The sequence below is a fragment of the Lagopus leucura genome, unplaced genomic scaffold, assembly GCF_019238085.1.
Source record: "Lagopus leucura isolate 7727_CA_CO unplaced genomic scaffold, USGS_WTPT01 Super-Scaffold_760, whole genome shotgun sequence".
Classification (NCBI taxonomy): Eukaryota; Metazoa; Chordata; class Aves; order Galliformes; family Phasianidae; genus Lagopus; species Lagopus leucura.
The window spans coordinates 2226781-2247658 of record NW_024962257.1 but is presented as its reverse complement, the minus strand read 5'-3'; the positions used below and the strand labels follow the sequence as shown (position 1 = coordinate 2247658).

At 45.3% G+C, this 20878-nt stretch overlaps 2 protein-coding genes across 4 annotated transcripts in view; one reads left to right on the top strand and one right to left on the bottom strand.

Moving 5' to 3' along the window:
- GPR146 (G protein-coupled receptor 146) overlaps positions 1-14088 on the bottom strand; it is a 33524-nt gene extending 19436 nt beyond the window's left edge. For 2 of the 3 annotated variants that reach the window (XM_042864812.1, XM_042864813.1), the window contains exons 1-2: positions 13460-13998; positions 67-108 (exon numbers count right to left, since the gene is read on the bottom strand). The gene's annotated coding sequence lies outside the window, so the exon portion shown is untranslated. Of the gene's footprint in view, positions 1-66; positions 109-13459 lie in introns of all 3 variants that reach the window. The other variant, XR_006177703.1, reaches the window with a different exon arrangement.
- The window catches only part of CUNH7orf50 (chromosome unknown C7orf50 homolog), a 97395-nt gene that overhangs the window by 58757 nt on the left and 17760 nt on the right, over positions 1-20878 (top strand). The window contains exon 3 of the mRNA XM_042864816.1: positions 20244-20419. Within this exon, the coding sequence (XP_042720750.1) occupies positions 20244-20419 (176 nt within the window). The remainder of the gene's footprint in view (positions 1-20243; positions 20420-20878) is intronic.

Sequence of the window (20878 nt, the reverse complement as noted above, 5' to 3'; positions counted from 1 at the left end):
GCAATGCTGGTCAATATTTTCACTGTTGTACATTGATAGAAAACATACAATAAAGCCTGTACTCACATGAGGTGCAGCCCAGAAGGACGTCACTTGAAGATGGAACCACTGGAAAGGAAAACAAAACAAAAAGGTGAAACAATTGCTCCTAAGTGGTTGAGAAGCAAATTTCATCCATTCTGATAAAGAGAAATAGGTTTTATTTATCTTCCCTTCCACCATATCACGCTTTTTAGCACTTTTTTAGTATTTACAATACAGAGAGTTGTATCAGAAAGTTGAGAACACAATTGTTTGCATGCTTGGCATTGAATTGCTGCGTGATACTGCCGACTGACACAGCTGAACTGATGATAAAGTGAGTGAATCACTGTGGTGTCAATGGCAGTATTTACATTTCTGAGGTGAATTGAGGTTCCTGAGCAAAAGCTGTGTATTGATGTGAAGATAGAAACACACAGCTTCCTTCTCCCTGACAGCTCACCATGCTGGGTGAGAGCTGAAGCACAGCATTTCCAGTATGAAGTATCTGACATGTAAGGAGATGCTGTGACAGATGTCAGCTCTGTTGTTACTGCACAGGGCGGTGGTTTTGGCACGCTGTGTTGTGCTCCATCACTTGGGTTAGCCAGGATGTGTCTGCTGCTTTGTGCAGTGGGAAAAGTGATGGAGAGAGTTAAGGTGAGTGAGCTTCAGCCACACGAGGGAGGGATGTGTGGCTGCTTAGAGCGTGGGCAGCATTTCAGTGTGCTGATGTAACTTATCTAAAGGAGAGGCATGAAGTAAAGCACTGATTTACCTGTTTCTTACAGTAAAATAAAAATAAATAAATACATTCACAGAATCACAGAGTTGCTCATGTTGGAAAAGACCTCGAAGATCAAGTCCAACCACAACCTGACCATACTATCCTGGTTTTAACAACCGTCCTCTAAGTCATGTCCTGAGCACCACATCCAGATGGTTTCTAAACACATCCAGGGATGGTGACTCAACAATTAAAGAGGTTTAAGCATTTTAGCTTAGATAAATCACAGAATCACAGAATCACCCGGGTTGGAAGGGACCCCAAGGATCATGTAGTTCCAACCCCCCTGCCTAGCAGGGCCACCAAACATACACATTTAGATCAGGTTGCCCAGGACCCCGTCCAACCTGGCCTTGAACACGTCCAAGGACGGGGCATCCACAACCTCCCTGGGCAGCCCGTTCCAGGGCCTAACCACTCTCCTAGTAAAGAACTTCCCCCTAACATCCAACCTAAATCTTCCCTCCTTCAACTTAAAACCATTTCCCCTAGTCCTGCTGTTATCAGCCCTTTTGAAGAGTTTACTCCCCTCCTGGGTGTAGGTTCCCTTCAGGTATTGATAGGCTGCCATGAGGTCACCCCGCAGCCTTCTCTTCTCCAGGCTGAACAAGCCCAACTCCCTCAGCCTGTCCTCATAGGGGAGGTGCTCCAGCCCCCTGATCATCTTAGTCGCCCTCCTCTGGACCCTTTCCAAAATCTCAATGTCTTTCTTGTACTGAGGGCTCCACACCTGGACACAGTACTCCAGATGGGGATAAATGAATGAACCCATGGTTTCAAATGTGTGTTTTCCCCTATAAAGAAAGATTAATTAGTTCAAGGTACTTAACAGTGACTGAATGTTGAGGGAAGTGGAATATTTCCAAAGAAACGTTATAAGGTAGCATGCTGCACCAGCTCCTGGGCTGCAGGCCGTCCAGCACAGCAGTGCTCACGCTGTACTTACTTCTAATGCCTGCAGCATTTTCCAGGTGTGGTTTCACACCCCACCTTTTTTTTTTCCCCTATCACTGGCTCAAATTTAGAATTCACCACTCCTGACAGTTGTCTGATGGACACACGTGTTCACACAGCGTGGCTCTGGCATCCACAGAGCGCTGCCCAAGCCTCGAGCTGCACTGCTCTCATTCATCCTCCCTGCTTAAAAGACAGAAGGAGAAGCAGCTCCGTTTGCGGTAGGTGTGGGTGTTGTGTTTGCTGGCACTGTGTCTGTGTGGCATTGGAGCCCCTCTGTCCCGTGATGCGGAGCTGGGGCCGTGTCAGGGCACTCTGTGAGCAGCCTCAGTCGCTTGGCATTGGTTTGTATGGCAGGAGAAGCCCTTTTGTAATTAAGTCGCCCATGTGTTTTGCACAGTGCTTAATTCCTGCGCTGTGTGATCGGATGAAAATAAATCAGTAGCAATTGCTTGGCAGCAACCTCCTGCAATCATTTGCTCTGAAGAAACTCAGCCTGCGGTAGCATTAAGTGAAGGAAGGGGTTTGGCGAGGACACGAAAACCTTTCCTTTTTTTTCATGTTCTCATGGGATCTGTCACTTTCACACAGGCGAGCGCCCGGCTGGCCCCGTGGCCGTGATGTAACACTGCTGTCCAAAGGCTGTCCCAGCTGTGGGGTGTCACAACCTCTATTTCCTCAGCTTAGATTTGCAATCTGACCATATGATTGAGATGAACCACAACTGCACTCACTTTAACGTGATGTATTTGGTTTGAGAATACCATTGTGTGCTCCGAGTTTGAGCTCCTAAGCAAATGAAGCTGATTTGCACTGATGAATGGGGGACGCTTACCAACCTGATTAAAAAAGAAATCTGCAAGGAAAGCTGACACAATTTTTAACTCATTGGAAACACTTCATCAACATAACCTTAAAAAGAAATACAGAAGATTTTTAAGTAAGAGAGGTATTTCTGAAGCTGAGTGTAGCTCTGCAACAGTACTTGTAAGAGCAATTGCACGTGCTGACGGGGGTGTTGCTGCAGACAGGGTTCAGCACAGAGGCTGAGGAGCAGGACTGGCTCTGTTCAAAATGTGATTTCATGTGGGCTCCTGTTCTTCTGCAGCTTACAGACAGGCTTCTGGATCTGAAGGAAAGCCAACCGGATTTGTAAAGATGCTTATCATATTCTCTGGCCCTGTTCAAATCACAGAAAATATTAAGGCTGACAAGCCTGGCTTGATATGCTTCTCAGTGCTTTTCTGCTAGATTACAGCGTGCAGAGCTCAGCCCAGGCACTGGTTTGCAGTCTCTGGAGCGGCAGGCTTGCTGCCGTGGGTGTTTCATTGTAGCCACGTGTGTCTGCTCTGCATCCATATGTAGGCACTGCAAATAGCAGCACCAGGGTTCCGTGCCTTTACAGGTGATTTGTGTATGAGGGCAATCCTAATTCCGCCAGTAAACAACTTTAATACTGCAATGTCCTGATTGATTCTTGGTTCCCATGCATAAAGCATGTCAGTTTCTCTTTCTTGTCCACTCTTCTTGGCTTCCTCTGTCCCACTGAGGTGGAGGCACATCACAGTTGGGCAGGGGGTTATTTCTTGTTGGTTTGTTGTTCCTTATCTAGGGGCACCTGAGTCCTGGGAAGGCAGGCAGGAGAAGTGCTGTGCCCAACAGGTAGCTCCAGAAAGGATGGGGTGATTTAAAAATGTAAGAGGAGAGAGCTGGCTTTGTGTCTGGCATTGGCACATAGCACCAGTAGAGGTGAGGACTGCAGGAGGGAGGCAGAAGATGGGATGGAGCATCCTGTACTGCTCTGAATGGAAAAGCACCGAAGGGAGGGGGGTTGAGTGTTGTTACACCGAACAGAAGAAGCGGATTTCACAGCGAGGTGGAAGTGGTGCAGCACCATATTGCTGCAAACAGGTTTCACTGGCCCACCCCTTTGTTATGACATAAATATGCTAAAGCTATGGAGAGGCATGAAGGCCAGGTGAGTGTTTCAGACCTGTAGCAATCCAGATTCACTGCTGTGCCTTGAAGCCTGAGCTTGGTGTTTGATATTTTGTTTGAAGACTTCACCATTTCACGTTTAGTTCTGCCCTGCTGGCATTTCCCTGGTTTTCCTTGCAGAGCTCCAGAAAGCACAAATGTATGAAGGTTTTGTGCAGTGCCTGTACCTCTCACAGCTGCCCATTCTCCTTTTCTCTGCAGTGGGCCCAGTTTCCTCAGTGCTGATATCTAGCACCTTCACATCAAATCTGTAATTAATACAGCTACTTTAGAAATAAAGGCATTTGCACTGTGTTACACAGAGTGGCACTTGGCGTGTCTTTAATATTCCCCATTTGTGCACGTACAGATGATGACAGTTGAATTAAGGGTTTGTAGTACACCAGGTCTCACATTCCAGGGCTGTTTGCTTCCAAAGCTATACACAGAGCTTTGCCTGGGTCATACATTTCTCTAGGTGAAATGAAGGCTGATTAGAATTTTAATACTAAGGAAGGAAATGGTCTTGGGTAGTGCACTACAGAGCAGAAGAGGCCTTCTGTTAATACACAAGAGTATCACTGTTTTCTTAAACTTTGCCTTGCTACTCGATTCCTGTCTGTGCCTAGAAATCATAACTCTGAGGCCCCGTTTGATAATGCTCAATGTAGTCCTTGTCCTACTTTACATCATTTCCAGTAGTAAATAATATCTCAATTATGAAACTGCTAGATAATATCCTTGTGCAGCCGAATGATAGGCAGTGCTACAAGCTTTTGTGGACAAACAGAGCCGTGACGCTGTATCACATTGGCCCAAATTGCTTCTTTCTCTCTTTAAATTAGATGAAATCTTTAGATTGGATGAAATCAAGGGGTTTTTCTCGTAAAATGCTTTTGCTGTGACTCTGTGTTCCTCTCTTTGTTACATAAACGGAGCTTTCAGTGCTGCAAAAGATTGCTGTGTGTCAGCGTGTGCTGCTCATGCTTGTTGCACATTTATGGCAGCTGTACCAGCGCAGCGCCGAGTCACATTCTGGCATGAGGACATGAAAACTGATGCTTGTCCCTCGGTATTTCCGAGTGTGTTATTAGTGTGCTACAGCTAATCATTTTCCTACAAGGGAATGAAAAACCTTCCCTTGTTTAGATGCTACGTGTGTATTTATAGGCCCATAATGCCCAAATAGGGTGGTAAGAGTTGGCTGCTGCTCCTGTTGGTTTCTGTGGTTTTGTTTCATTGTCCAGAAGAAGTGACAACATTCTCAGCTCCCAGCACCCATCAGCGTGGTTTGTCTGACAAAGAGTGCCATCTGTCTCTTTACTTTGCCCTTTAAATGTTAGAATTCATTCTTTATCATCAAGAATTTTTGTTTGCTAGAACATCTCAGCAGTGGCTCTCAGAGCCCTGTTTGTCTCACTCAGTGCTTTCTGGACAGTCTGTTTTGCAAGTCACTTCAGGTTGTTTCCCTGATGAGGCTTCCTTATTGCGTGCCATTAGGCACGTTTGATTTTGCAGCTAAAAGGACTGAAGACTAAAGGCTCTTTTTGTATGTATGCAAGGTGTTTTGCAGCCTCATTTGTTTAAATTCTGGTTATCAGTCTGGAGAAAGAGCCACGGAAATGATGCAAAACTTGTCATCTTTTTAGTGGTTTTAGTGGTTTCTCCTTTGCAGCATTTGTTGCATGTAGATTTTTTGCACGTTAGCCAAAATCAGACTGTTTTTATGACTGAGCTTCCAAACGTGCTGAAAGCGTATGTTGCCATGTAATTTATTGTACAGCACTCAAATAACTTTATATACCGAACATATGCTAAACCAGAACTCACCAATGGCATCTCCCTCACTTTAACTTTTAAAGTATTTCTTAAATAGAAAGAAAGACAGGGAGCTCTTGGAGCGGTCCAGAGGAGGGCCACTAAGGTGATCAGAGGGCTGGAGCAGCTCTCCTATGAGGGAAGGTGGAGGGAACTGGGCTTGTTGAGCTTGGAGAAAAGAAGGCTGCAGGGAGACCGCATTGTGGCCTTCCAGTATTTGAAGGGAGCTCATAAACAGGACTGGGAATGGCTGTGTGTGAGGGTGGATGGTGACAGGACAAAGGAGAATGGCTTTAAACTGAGACAGGGGAGCTTTAGGTTGGAAATTAGGAGTAAGTTTTTCACACAGGGTGGTGAGGCACTGGCACAGGTTGCCCAAGGAGGCTGTGGATGCCCCATCCCTGCAGGCATTCAAGGCCAGGCTGGATGTGGCTCTGGGCAGCCTGGGCTGCTGGTTGGTGACCTGCACAGAGCAGGGGGTTGGAAGTGGATGAGCATTGTGCTCCTTTGCAACCCAGGCCATTCTGTGATTCTATGATAGATCTGAAACCCTACAGCTTGTGTCCTGCTTTAACTGCTGAACTTGGTGAGGGACACAGGCTGCGTACCGCGCTTTGGCAGGGATATGGACATGACTTCTATCTGACCCTGTTGCAGCACAAGAACTATTCAGCCTGCTTTGACTGTCATCCAAATGCAACCTCATTCTAAAAAATCTAAAATGAAACCAGGAAATAGTAAGGCTTTCGCTATGGGGGATGAATTTCAGAAGCCTTTAGAGTCCCATACGCACTTTGAAATAGGTGATGTTTCTGACAGCCCTCAGTGTGGGATTGAAGGCAGTGATTTTATTTAGAAGGCAGGCAGTGGTTTTTGCCATTGTGCTTTCTTTTTGGGTCATAAATGTTGCACAGATTTAACATAAGTATTGCTACTGATGTGTATTCCTTTCACCTCCACGATGTGTTTTACTTTTTAATTTAATATTTCACATATTTTGGCATACCTGTTCCTCCCTGTTAGAGCACTTCTGTTCCTAAAGCATTTCATTTCACCCTATCAGGCATCTTCACAACAACCTGTTGGAAGGATCTGGCTCGGACCAGCTGAACATCCTTAGGGTGTGATGAGCTTGGTCTGAATTTGGCTCTGTGTTGCCTGAGGGGCAAAAAGTCTTTTTGAAACAATTTGTTCTCTTTCTAAATAGGTCACTAGCCCAAAGCGTTTCAAATATTTGTTCAACCCTTCAAATATTGGTTTAAGTTTATAAAACAAATTAACCTGATGTTCAAAGAATCAAACGTTTTGTACCTGAATGCTTTTCTGTGTCATTGGTCCTATTGCAATGACTGTCAGTACTTAGGTCAAAATGAAAGAGCCCTCTGATGAAAACAAAATGCTTTTGCAACTGGGATGAATCTCATCACTTATTGGCTGCACGCACATTGAAACAGTGCACAGGTATGTTTGAATTTTAGTAGTTTCACTTGGGAAGGCTTTATAACACTGGTAACGTGAGGCATTTTTTTCATGCAGCATACAATGCAGAAGCTAACCAGTGCCTGCTATAAATTCAAGTGGCTAAAAACCTGACAGCTCCCATTGGAGTCTGTCTGCTTCCGTTGCTGTTTGTTTCCTGGATGTGGTTTGGAGCTCTGGATGGCAGGAAGTCGTGGTGTGTGCCGAGCTGGGGAGTAACGGCTCCAAGAGCCTGAGCACATCTGAACAGAGGGAAGAACGGAGCAAGCAGCTCACCCAGCAGGGCTGGGAGCACGGGGGGACTCACCTTGTGTGGGAGTAATTTCAGTGTTGTGAGAAGGGGAAATCCTTATGGCTAAAAACCTACAGATAGCTATATTGGTTATCTGTTGTTAATGCTTGAATTTACTTGCTTGTGTCTGCTAAAAAAATTGCTTTTTCAAAATGTAGTTGTAGCAAAAGCATTTGATCCTTGTTCCATCCTTGTTGTTCCATTCCTGTTGCAAATGTTCACCCACTGAAATGCAATTGCGAGGGTAAGGAGAAAAGAGTCGGATTGGATTCGTGATAGACCGATTCTTGTTTTGAATTTGAATGCCAAAAGATCTGTGATTATTTGGGTTGGCAAGCAAAAAGTCATCACTTCCTTGTGCTTAAAAGGAAGGATACACATGGCAACATTAAATATTTTACACTTCTGCTTCTCTCAAGGAATGGTGTCTTAAGCAGAGAGTGCAGAAATGATCCCATGGTCTGTCCAGCCACACGATTCCCCCCTTTACATCACCTCCTTTATGCCACGGCCATTCCCAGACTTGGGTGTGAAGCAGCTTTTGGTGGGTGTCATGGTTTGGTCGTGGTTTGGTCATGGAATGGGGAGGTTGTTTGAACCCAGAAGAGTTTACAGCCTGTACCAACACTGGGGCCAATTAGGGAGAGAGGCAGGAGGGCACAGAGCGTGTCTTTTGGCTGCAGGACCACCTTATGGTGGCTTAAATCATTCCTGAAACTATTACCTGAGATCCTGTTGTTCACCAAGAAGCTCTGTTTAGAGACAGAGCAGAGAAGGTGGCTGTATAACCTTTTACTGTAAGCAAAATACACCACATCTAATTTACAAGCATATTGTTTGGGCTGCTGCTGTCACTGCATGACTATATTTCCTCCAGTAAGGTAATGATTCCTATTAGAATATAATATGGATATTTCAGCGTAAGGCGGGAAAGGAAGAAATCAGAGCTCAGGGTAATGACATTAAGTGCTTGGGTGTACAGCCAGCTTAAATGGACTCACAGCTGCTTAACATGTGCCCTCTGCCTGAACTCGCTTTATCACTCCGAATCTGACTTCTCTCAACGTATAAAAAGTCGATGTGATTGATTGCTGGTTGTACAATATGTGTGTATAGGTTCAAGAATATAGAAAAATAGAGCTGAAAGAAAGAATCCTGACATTTTTTTCTCATTCATTAAGGTCACTTAAAGTACCTCTTTTTGTTTGCTGGAGTTCGTGGTTGCTGGTTTTGCTAAACAGCAATTGCTGAGTGATTTAGAGAACATCTCCGCTCTTTTGTTTGGATTTCATTTGCAGAACCAGTTAGAGTTATAAAGCTGTCAGCTGAGGAGCATTCTATATGTTCTGTCAGTGAGGGCCTCATGTACACAGTTCATATTTTTCTCTTCATTTTGTGTGACGTTTGTGTTCTCCAGTTTGTAGCGCCGTGCCGCTTTGGATAGAACGCGGCCATCCCTGCAGCCCCGTGGCCTCCTTTGGAGCAGGAGGAACCTTCAGAGTAATTACAAAATTCCATTGCAGATGTAGAAGAGTGTTGCCTGAGCGGCTTCGTGCTGTTCTTCAGGCTTTCTCTGCTGCAGGGTTTGCTGGGTGGAGGTGCACTGGGGCTGTGTGAGCGCAGCCAGCTGGGGCAGCTGCAGTAACCTGCAGCAGAGCTGGCTTGCAAAAAGGTATACCAAGCAAAATAGTTTGGGAATGTTTGATTTTTTTGTCTAAAGATGCACTGTATAGAAGGAGAGAATGTCATTCTGTAATACATTTTTCTGGCTGGACGTATGCCTGAAAGTTAGGAAACTTGAAGGTGAGGAGTTCCACCTCTGCTCTGTATTTGTTACTTTGGGCAAGTTGTGGAGTTTGCCTTAAAACTGCCAACATGAACCATGCTTCCTGCCATGGCAGCATTTGATGAATCAGAATATTATCTTTTGTTTCCAGTTGTATCCCAAAGCTAATTATAGTAAGATCTGAGTGCATAGGTACAGAAAAATGGAATGGTGCTGTAAACACTTTCCAAGGCAGGAAAAGCATGAATCGTGGTGCTGTTCGTAACTTGAAAGCTGGAACCAACCATGGATTTGCACATCATGCTCGTGTAGGGTGGAAGGGAGGTCGGCAATCCCAGAATGGCCTGGAATTTTGTGAGTCAGTTAGCAGAAGTCAGTGGCAGATTTTGTGGAAGCTGTAAGTAAATGCAGAGTTCATGCAGGGGATTTGTAAAGATGTAAGGAGTGAAATATTTTTGTCACGGTTCATTGAGAGGAAGCCAATACTACCAGTGCTACCTTGCAAACTTCCAGTATGGTTTTTGCTCCCAGTATTCCAAGGGAAAATACTGATCTCTAAAGATGGCTTAAAAAACAGAAGGAAAGAAGGCAGTACCTCTTTGCCTAAGCAGATTTTCTTTCAATTTAGCAATTGCAATTTTATTAATGCATTTTAGGGAACATCTTGATATTCAGCTTAATTTTCAATAGGGAATTACAGCAGTGTAAAACCAAAGTGAGCTATAAATTCAGTTCACATAAGTCATAGCGTTACCCTTATAAGTATGTGTAAGTTGGTTGTTACTGAAATGTAGATGAATCAAATGTTATTGTAGGGTAACTTGCTAGCTGTCTTAATTTCAAAACAACCACAACTTATTTTGTGCTGCATTCACTCTTTAGTATGGAGTGTGGAAACACAAACAGCTTTTGTGGAGTTTTTCTACTAAACAGTCAGCGGGTTTTAATGTAGGGTCTTAAATTATAATTGTTTTTCAATTTTCTGCTCCTTCTCCATAATGAATGCACACATGATGCTATAAAAACTCACAACAGAATTAAGGGCAATGTTGCTAAATGGAATTCAGGAAGAGATTGCACTTTAATGTCAGAGACGTTAAGAACAAGGAAGCTGGGGATGGAGTTTTCTTTAAGGAACTCTGAGGAGACCACGGCAAGCTGGCAAGTCATGCGTTCTGGTTCTTTCTTCATACCAGCTGTGTTTGGTCAGCCAGAACAGCTCAGCTGATGAAGGACTTGATGTGAGCCAGCAAGGTGTGCTCACAGCCCAGGGGGCCGGTTGTATCCTGGGCTGCATCAAGGGCAGGTGATGGAGCTAGGTGAGCAAACCAGGGTGTGATTGTGGGTGGGAGGCAGCAGGCAGGCCGGGAGGAAGGCGAAGTGCTGCAGTGTGTGCTGTCTCCTGGAAACATCCTTCCTTTCCCTTTCTCTTTGAGACCAAACTTGGATTGGAATGTTCAATGGGAACGGAGCTGTGCAGGAGGTATGAGTGCAGCTTTACAGCACTTCTTTCTTCAGACAGGTTCACGCAGGTGGTCTATTCATGGAAATTACACATATTTTACAGGAATAATCATTTCACAGGAATTGGGAAGTGAAGCTGTTGATGATGGAGGTGTTTTGCCTATAACAAAAAATTTCTTCCTTAGTCAAACCTATTGGAATTATAAGGTAAACTGCCTTCCTTAGGGATCAGTACACATCTGTTTTTCATTTAAGAATTAATCTTCAGTTTCACTAGTCTTTCCTGTAGATTAGGGAGGAAATGCACCTTTTCAACTGTATATTTAGTTACGTTGCATTTTTTTTGTCAGGATGGGTACATCACAGGGAAGCTGTCACTTGAAATGGAGCAGACTAAATATACTCGACTGAATGACTCCAGCACTGTCAACACGATCCACTGGTGTAATTAAGAAAGGAGATATCTCAAAGCTTTACAGTATTCAAGAGGTATCAGATCATGCTGGTTCAAAAGGGATGGAAACTCTCTTTTTCCCAGTGCAGACACAAGTATTATGTTTCGCCCAGGACTGCTTACCCTGGAGCCCAGCACATCCCAAGAGTTACACTTTGTTGCTGTCATCATTGTTGAATTTCAGCCTCTGTGGAAGAGTCATTCAAATCATTTTGTAGAATTCCAGACCTTTCCTTTCATTAAGATGTAGAGAGGAGAGATAAAAATGAAGCGTTTGTCCTTGTGCCTATGAAAGTATTTCACCTACTTTGGTGATGATTGCATAATCTTATATGCTGCTTTCAAAAAGCTCTTTTACCAGTGTGTTTTGTTGTATGGATAACTGTCATGTGTTATTAGCATCTCTTGACCATATTGAAGACAGCTGAGGGTGAAGTACTTCTCATGATAAGAGGTTATCAATGCTAGCTCTGATTCTAGTAGAAATGTGGGAAAGACCCACTGGTCCTATTTTGTTGTATCCAGCTCAAGAAGCAACACGGGGTTCTTCCCAATCTCCATAGTGTAAAGGAAGGGTTTCAAAGACTGGGTCACTGCTCAGTGAATCTGCTTAAATACCACTGGACAACTGAAAAATGGGGACAAATCTTGCTCTGTGGTATGGCAGCTACAGTACCTGTGTTTGCTTCAAGCTGCTTCTAAGAGAATGCATGCTGCTTTTTTTCTCTGTTGTGTGCTTGAAAAGAACACGTTCTGTTAACAGCATGAGGGAATCTCAGACCACTTTGCTTCTGAAACATACAGCTATCAACAAATTCCCCTGCGCTCTGCTGTAAAGATGATGTGTATGTATTCTGCTGGGCGACTGATGGGGAGGAATATCATTAGAACTTGAATGATGTGCATTGTCTGTCCCACCCAAGCTTTTCTTTTTTGAGATTTTAAGAAAAGACTTCAGTGGCTTCCACTGCATAAGGATAAATTTAGCCCTGAGAGCGATGGAAAGCAGTCCTGCAGGTTGGGGGGGATGTGATTGCTCTGAAGCCTTCAACGGGTGCTGGGATTTCTGCAAGGGCTCTGCAGGGACAGACAGATCACTGATTGGATTCTAAACGCTGTGACAGTACAGCGAATGGTGGGCCTGTGGGTATGCCCCAAAAGTCAGAAGGGACCATTTTCTCTTCCGAATCGCTACTTTGGGTTTTTTTTTGTTCTTGATTTTCTTAGATCTGTAATTTTTTGACTGTTTTTCACAAAGAGTACAAAAGTGGACTGATAAAATCAGTTGCAGAGCTTCTTGGTGTTTAAGGATTGCTTCCTCAACGTTAGTGCTTTAAGAAGTTTCAGCAAACCTCTGTACAGAAACAAGTCCTAGTCACGTAGATGTTCTCTACATCACTTTAAAGCATGGCTCTCATTTACATTTCCATGTAAAATCCAGGCACCCCTGAAAGGCTGTTTTGCAGGGAAGAAGCAGAGCTGCACCTGCCCCCATACAGATGCACTTGCTGAGCTCCGGCCTTACGCCCTGCCTTGGGGCACTGCAGTGGGAGGCATGGGGAGGGCTGTCAGACCTTGTGCCTGCCTTCATGGGATGGAGGCTCTGCAGGTTCCAGCTGCTCGGCCATCCCACTGAGTTCCTGCCATCACTGGGAAAGAGCTGGAGCCACCATCATTTTTGCGGACCCAGCAAAAGGCAAGCTTTGATGTCACCCTCCATGCCTGGCCAGTATCTAGGTAGATTATGTTATTGAAAGCTGACCAAAAACTTGTGAAGGACTGGGGGGTCCACAGTCACGATCTGCATCTTTCCCATTTTTATAGGGCTAGTCTATAGGAAAACAGCATGCACTGAATTCGTGGTAGGATAAACAAGTGTTGAGTAAACCTATGTTGATCGTTCCTGGACAGTGTGCCCCAAAGCCCCTTTGGCTGTATTAAAGGATGGTTACAACTCTTTGTCAATATAATAACCCAAGAAACCCACGTGCATGCAAGTTGTTGTATTTCATGGTACAAACCAGCACATTGAGCTCGGTGCAAGTATGGAGTGTGTGGCTGCTATGGCGATTAAAATACATAAATAACAAAGATAAGTATGGACCCCATTAGAAATTCATTACTGGCAGCCTCAGCGCGGCTGCGTCCCATCGCTGCGAGCAGCCCAGGGCTGTGCTCCAGCGCGGGGGTTACGCAATGGCCCCGCACCACCTTGTCAGCGAGCAAATCCGACCCAAAACTAGCAAACAAAGGGCTTTTGTGCGCGTTTTGTAGCTCAGCGAGGATCAGCGGCCCCACGCAACTTTCCGGCAGGACGAGTTTAGCGCCGGCACACCTGGGAGGGGACCAGGAGGGACGCGAGGTGCGGAGATCCCGGTCCGATACCGGGCGCAAAGCGGAGAAGGGTTAAACGTGGCTCCTGCTTACCTGGCTCTGCGCTGATGTGCTGCTGAGCGCTGGGCTGCCCTACGGTGCAGGTCGCTGTGAGCTGGGCTGCTGGCTGCCAGCAGATCCGCAGGTCCCCTGGCTCGGCATCCTCACCAGGACGCGGGCTCCCGCTGGCTCAGATGGCTCCTTCTTCCCCGTGCTCCCCTACCATCCTCCTGCAGAGCTTTCCCCTTCTGGGTGCGGGGCAGTGCACTTGTCCGGTGAACTTCTCCAGGAGGGATTCGATCTGAACACAACGCCGTGGTTCTGTGAGCAGGGCAGCAGGAGCCGAGGCGCTCCCTGCCCTCAAAGCCCGGTGCGAGCGCTGGGAGCCGAGCAGCTCGTCATGGTGATCCGAGTTTAACTTCAGGGGGGAGGGAGAAAGTGCAAAGCAAACTGAATGCCGTAGTGGAGGTTTCTCTCTTCCCCCACTGGGCCCCTTGCCGACTGTTTTTATTGATTTCAATCACTGGAGGCTAGCGAGCTCGCAGAAGAAACACTGTGTAATGTGTTCTTTCCTGGCTTTCATTAAAGAAACTCAATGCAGTGCGGTCACGCTGCCGAGCGCGCCTGGCAACCTGCCTACACCCTGTGGTACCTCTTTCATTGGAGGAGATGGAGCTCGTGGTTTGTTGGGTTTTTTTGGTTGTGTGTTTTTTTTTGTTGATGTTCCCCCCCCCCTCCAGCACTGATTTCAAAACAGCTTCTCTGCCTCTACCTTCGCTGAGTCCACAGCCAGATAGAGCCGGGAGGGGCCGTCAGCACCCGGGGGGACGATGGTGTGATAGCAGCCTGGCTGCTGAGACAGCCTCATCTGCTTGTGAAAATCCCTCCGTGCACTGCTGGCTTTGGGGGCTGCAGTTGAGCCGCGGGGATGTGGATACAAATGCTTCCCGAGGGTTCCTTTTTTGTTTTCCCCTTTTTCTCATTTCTCTCTTGCCCCGATTGGTGAATGTGGTTTAATTAAGGGTTCTTAGCCTTAGTAAGCAAAATCCTTCTGCAAATATTCAAACATTCCTGGCAGTGCTGGAGTTGCAAATGAAGCAGAACTGCATTCCCTGAGCTGCAGTCGTGCCGTTGTCTTAAATATTTGTGTTGCAGTTAGGACTCTGATACTGGTGGAGAAAAATGAGAAATAGAATATGGTCCTAATTTATGCTTTCGAGCTTCATCTGTTACAGTATGTACTTTATAGGAGCAAACAATCTATAAAGTGGAACGCAACAAGCTCCTTTTGTAAGGCTTATTGCTCTGCATGCCTGTAAATGCTTTCATTCAAGTTAGTAAATAGCTGGATTTCTTCTTATTCAGCAGTTCCTAATGATTACACTTGATGTGCTCTTTAGAATGGGGTGTAGGTCTGTGCAACACGTAAAGATCACATCGCTGCTCATTGTCTGATCTCAAGGTGCACCCATTGCAAATGACAGCTGCAAATTCCAGTGCCCCCGATTGCCGTGCCTGTGTATGTAAGGACATGTTTGTTTTGCTCTTTACATTGACACAACTGCTAAAAAAACCCTTTCCTGGATCAGGAAGATAAAAAGCTTGTTCTTATTTAAGTCTGGCTTCCTGCAGAACTTGTTTGAGGCTTTTCTGCCTGGGTTGTGTCCATACAAACCTTTCCAAATCAACTCAATGTAATGTATTCCCAGCGTTTCTGTTGCCAAGAGCTGAGATGTCAACAACAGCTGGCTTTCATGAAAAATGTTAATTATTTCTTTGTACGATATGTAATTAAAAAAAATCTCCCTCTGTAAGTCCACAGAGGAGATATAAGGAAATGTATTTCCACAGCCATTTACTTTGAATCAAAGCTTGCTTTCTGCGTGGCAGTGAAATGTTGTATGCCCTTTATTTTCACAAGGTGCTAAATGATAGAACATAGTTATTTAAATCCACTGTGACTGTGAACTATTTAGTGTCAGTTCTATAGCTGCGGTTGCAGTGTGGCTCTTTGGCAAGCCTCAAAGAGTAAATCATTTGTCAGCCTTTCTTTTACGAACCTTGCATCGAAGGATTTGCCAGCTTTTCTTCTTTGCAGGTTTTGATCTGTGGTTATAGATTCTGCTTTTTGCAGTGGAGCTGGGGAATGGCCGTGTGCGTTGTGTATGGCAGAAACGTTTTGTGTGCTGGGATGATAGGCAGGGCACACATGGGGCAGGAGGTAGGCAGAGCCTGTTGTGTGAGGGGCCAGTCGTCCTGGGCAGCAAACAAAGCCCCTTTGACATTGCTCTATATTAAAGGTTATGAAATAACATCGGCTTAATGAGCAAACAGAGCGACACAGTGCTGCTACTGTGCAGCGAGCTGTATCCCCACTCCACCTTCTTTCTCTTTGGAGTTCACAAACGTGAAGCCTTCTTTATAAGCCTTGTTTGTCACTGTCAGGCATGCTAAAATTGATTCCCCCGAATTTCTGATGTTGCTTGCTTTGCTGCTGTGCTGGCAGAAGGAGATAGCAGCTCTCTGACTTTTGGAGGAACTGGGCTCATTGGTGCTAACAGTCACTTCAGTTTCCTTCCTTTCTCCAGCCCTCTTCCTGTCGCCTCTGCCAGGTTTCCTCTTCTATCACCTCTGCTTTTCCAGAGTTCCACTCTCACTGTAAGGGTTGGTGTTCTCGGTTCGGAACTGCTTAGCAAGACTGCTTAATCAATCATCGAATCATAGAATGGCTTGAGTTGAAAAGGACCTCAAAGATTTCAACCTCTTTGCTGTGTGCAAGTCACCAGCAGCCCAGGCTGCCCAGAGCCACATCCAGCCTGACCTTGAATGCCTCCAGGGATGGGGCATCCACAGCCTCCTGGGGCAACCTGTGCCAGTGCCTCACCACCCTCTGTGTGACACTGCTACATCCCTTGCTCACTTCAGTTTGAAGTGGTTCCCCCTTTATGAGAGGTAAACTCATTGCTAAAGTCAACCTGTAAATATTTAAAATATATGCGATATTTCCAGATAACAAATAACAATGGAAAGTGTTAACTGATCTCTAAAACTGCCACAGCTGAGGCCTGTGGAGTTTTTGAGTCAGATGTCTCCAATTATTTATTTATTCTGTATTATAAAGCCTACATGCAAATTGGAAATTTTGAGGCTGGCACTGATGAAAGGCTCTATGGCAGTCCCAGTCCTTCGCATGCAGAGTGATGTAGTGTGGCATGAACCCTTGCAATCTGCTTGAAGACGTCTGAGTTCACATCTTCTTTCCCTCAGAAGTATGACAGTGATTTTTCTGAGCACATAAGCTAAAGATCCGAGGGTCCTTTTCAAAGCATGGCACCCAATGGCAATCCCCCTTTTACAGCCCCTTTTCAGGCCTTCTGGAAAACTTCCAATGGAAGGCTCCCACCTCCTTAATCATGCCAGAGCGCTGCCTCTCCTCTCAGTGCCACTCATTCAAGTGTGCTGACCTGGCCTGACCTCGTGGAGATGGAGACCTAATGAGCCCACGGCCCAAGGTGCTGCGGGAGCTCTCTGCAGGCTTTGCACATAAGCAAGCGTTGTGGTTTTTCGTACGCACGTGTTTTAAATTTATCACGTCAATAAACAAGTGTATGGCACGCTCAGACAGGGCCTTTACAATGGTGCAGTGAGGATAAATTGCAGCGCTACAAATTGCGGTGTCACGTTATAAATATAGAAGGAGACAACGTGGGATATTTATGGCCTCGGCACAATGGAGTCCCCTGTTGGTTTTTGGGTTTAGCGTTTGGGTTGCTGTTAGTTTTTCTTCGTGTTGCTTTTAATTTAAATAATGAGCTATTGCTAAGAGTTGGAATCTGAATGGCTCACAAACTTTGGATGCATCTTTCAGCAGTTGCACTAATGGGACAGGGAAAGCAAGATGAAAACATAATGCTTCTGACTTGAAGGAGAGATGCATCAGTAGAGTTCCATAGCAGAGGGCGTTTAAGTTGAAGGAAAAGCAGCAAGGCTTTCTATTTCCTGGCAAGCTTTGGGTTTGCTTTCTTTTGAGTCCCACATTCTGGGGAAGATTGGTTTCTGTTGTGCTGTGTTGTGTTCGTTTTATGATTGCTTTTATAATTATGGTAAAACTAACTTCAATGGAGAATGTGCTCCCAAACGCGTACATTTAATGAACCAACTGAGACTTGAGGTTTTCACATTAAAAACCAGTCAAGGACAGACTGTGGTACGCAGTGCTAATCACGGATCAGAGTGTATCTGCAACAAGAGACGTCTGAGCAAACTGCAGGACGCGTGCTGGGAACTCCCAACAGGAGCTCACGAGTCCCATTTTGGTTGGACCAAATGATGGTATGTGCTATGGGAAGGGTACCTTAAGCCGTAAATCCTCACTCGTTCAGCCCTGGAAAGGTTCCAGCCCCAAAGGGAGAACAATGCTCATGTTTCAGATGGCCAACAGTGCCCAAATTGTTAGGCTGGAAACAAGCGTTGTGAGGGCCTGGTATTTATGTTGGGACCCACTTATGGAGAGGGAACAACTTGTTTTGTTTTTAATGGAGCAGTCGGGAGAGGGATAAAAAGCTTTTTGATAATGTGAGGAATGTGTGGGGGAGGGGAAGGTACAGAGATAGCAGTTACTGTAAGTCCAAGGCAGCGGAGGCCTCTTTATCAGAGCAGCTCTAATGATGTGCCACGGGCACTTTATTTGAAAGCTTCATGGCTTGCAGAAAAGTAAACAAATTCATTACGTTATTTTTAAAGGAAGATTAAGCGTAGTGTGTCGTCTGTCGGACAGCTGCTGCAGTCATCTTTCACAAACACTTCATGCACGACCACCCTCGGTGCTCAGGGCTGTGGTGGGGCTGTTATTTCAGTGAGTACCACCGTGGCTTTTCCAATGAAACTGTTGTTTCCTGCAGAACAGTTACGTACCTACCTTCTCCAAGATGTTATTTGAGGTATGAATTGTTATCCAGGCAAATGCAACATGCATTGTTTTTTTTGGGAGGTGAATGCTGGCTTTCCATAACAAGAAATTAAAAGCATTTTAAACCAAACAAAAAAGCAAATCCTCTTTACTGCCATTTATTCTGACCTCCACTTTCGCATCCTTATTTGGTCTTTGAAAACACAGAGTTGAGAGGGTGGGTCAAAGTAGGCTTAGCTGATGCAGGAATTGACACTGAACCAACGTGTGGTGCTCGGCAGGTGCCTTTGCCAGATCAGACTGCATTCGGGTGCTGCCCTGTTTACTTGGCCTTTGCTTTGCAGGTCAGCAGCAGTAACACTGCTTAGCAGCTGGGGAGTGCTTGGTGCTCATGCCTGGGAAGCGCTTGGTCCTTAAACTACAGCAAAGGCATCACACTTCTGTTTGGGACTGTGTGAGCCCTGTAACTATCAAGCTGGATGTGGCTCTGGGCAGCCTGGTCTGATGGTTGGTGACCCTGCACATAGTAGGGGGGTTGAAAGTAGGTGATCTTTGAGGTCCTTTTTAACCCAGGCCATTCTATGATTCTACGATGATCATGTAAGCTAGGAATTAGCACCATCCCTTTGCTCTTCATCTTGGAAACGTTCAAACTGAGAGTAAGGGTCTCATTTGCAAAACTTGATGGTTTTGTTGTTGTCGTTGTTGCTCAGTTGTTTCTGAGAAGTTGCACAGCAGAGGTGGTTTGGCTGTGTCCAATTCCTCACTGCTTCCTGAGATGCTTTCTCTGCATTGTCATGGAGGTCTGTCTAAGATAGCCACAGAGCCCTGCAAAGGCTAGATCTCAGAACACCTGATAGATCTGAAGGCCCGGTGGATCTGACATTTATCCTGGAGCATCACTGAGGAGAGGAAGCACAGACGCTGCTGGTTTTGGACTGCAGAGTGTTCAGACAGGAAAACAAAATGTACTGAGATGTGGAAATCACGGGGGAACGTTGAGTAACAGCGATTCAGCTGGAATTTTTCATGCTTCCAGTTGGTACTTAACAAGTCAGAGGGACTGCTGCCTGGAAAGATGAATGAGCAGTGCTGGGAATCACTGGGGTATGCCTCGGCTTGTTGTGGAGCAGCTCTTTGTTTCTACACTGCGTGATCTTACCCTGATCAACTCAGTGTATTTGCTGAATGCTCCTCTGCTGCACGTGAAACAAATGTTTTTGTTTTCAGTATAGTTCTGCGTAAATTTTTAGTGATTGGGTTTTCAAGATGAATTAAGAACTGTTTTGTCTGAAAGTGTGTAGAAGTTCCAACCTTTGAGGTTTATATCTGTAGATCTGTTTATGCAGGATTGTGCATGTTTACTCAGGATTGCCAAAGGATCTCCTAGAGCTGTAGGAAGATGGTAGATGTCACATCTTCCCTTCTGGCAAAAGGGAACTCAGGCCCATGGTTGGAAGAGAGAAGTTTTCTCAGTCCAGGACAGTGTGATCTTCCAGTCCCAGTCTTAAGGGAGCACTGTTCCCATATACGTGTGTATGTGCTAAAAAATTCCATACCCTCCCTCCGCTGTGAACAGCCTCTGCTGCTCATATCCCTTGCTATGAGAGCACGAGCAGCACAACAAATCTTGGAAATGATGTTTAATACCGAGCAGAGGAAGTACTTGCTCTGATTGCTGTACTGCTGAGCTCAGTGCTCTCATCTACAGAGGACAGAAAAGGCCTCTGCTGACTTCTGCAGACTGCAGCATTTACAGTTATGTGAGCTGAACAGTGTGGAAGCTTCCTAGTTTGGTGTATGGTAAAAGTATGAAGCTTGAAGCTGCTGGGTTAAAATATTAACTGTGCCCTTCAGTTGCATTTGTGAATGTCTTGTTCACCTTCCTATAGAAACAGGATCACTTTATTTAAATGTTTATTGTTTCAGGCAGCAGATGAAGAGGAAGATCTTACTCCAGAGGAAAGGAGGAAATTGGAAAGAAAATTGAAAAAGGAGCGCAAGAAAGAAGAAAAAAAGCTGATGAGGGAAGCTGGAATCTCTACTAAGAAAGCAGAACCCAAGAAGCTGTCAGGATCTGAACTGGCTCTGGCCTATTTAACCAGGTAAGGCCGCTAGCAGCACTGCAGGTGCTCTGTGCAGAAGCAAGCTGTAAACCAAGCCAGCAATCCTGAGCAAGCTGACCCAAGAAATAAGGCATTAAAGGAAACTGCTGCAGTGAAGTAATAAGCTAAAGCTTCATTTCAGTTGAGACCCTTTCACCTTGTTTTATGTATGGCACAGTAACAACTGAAGGATGTTGAGCACGGCACAAATGTTTTATAGACAGACAGTTCCTCTCCTGAACGTCGTATAGTTCAGATGTAAATATCTCTGGATTAGCTGCACTCACAGAGATGAAGGGCGTATTACAGAAAATATTGCACTGAGGAAACTTGTTTTAAGTGCACTGTTTTAAGCAAAGGAGTTTTGGGTGTTCTCTATATGTAAGCAAATTGCATTATGGACTCCTCACTTAACCTAATGCATGACATTTGGATATTTGTACATTAAGACACGATTAT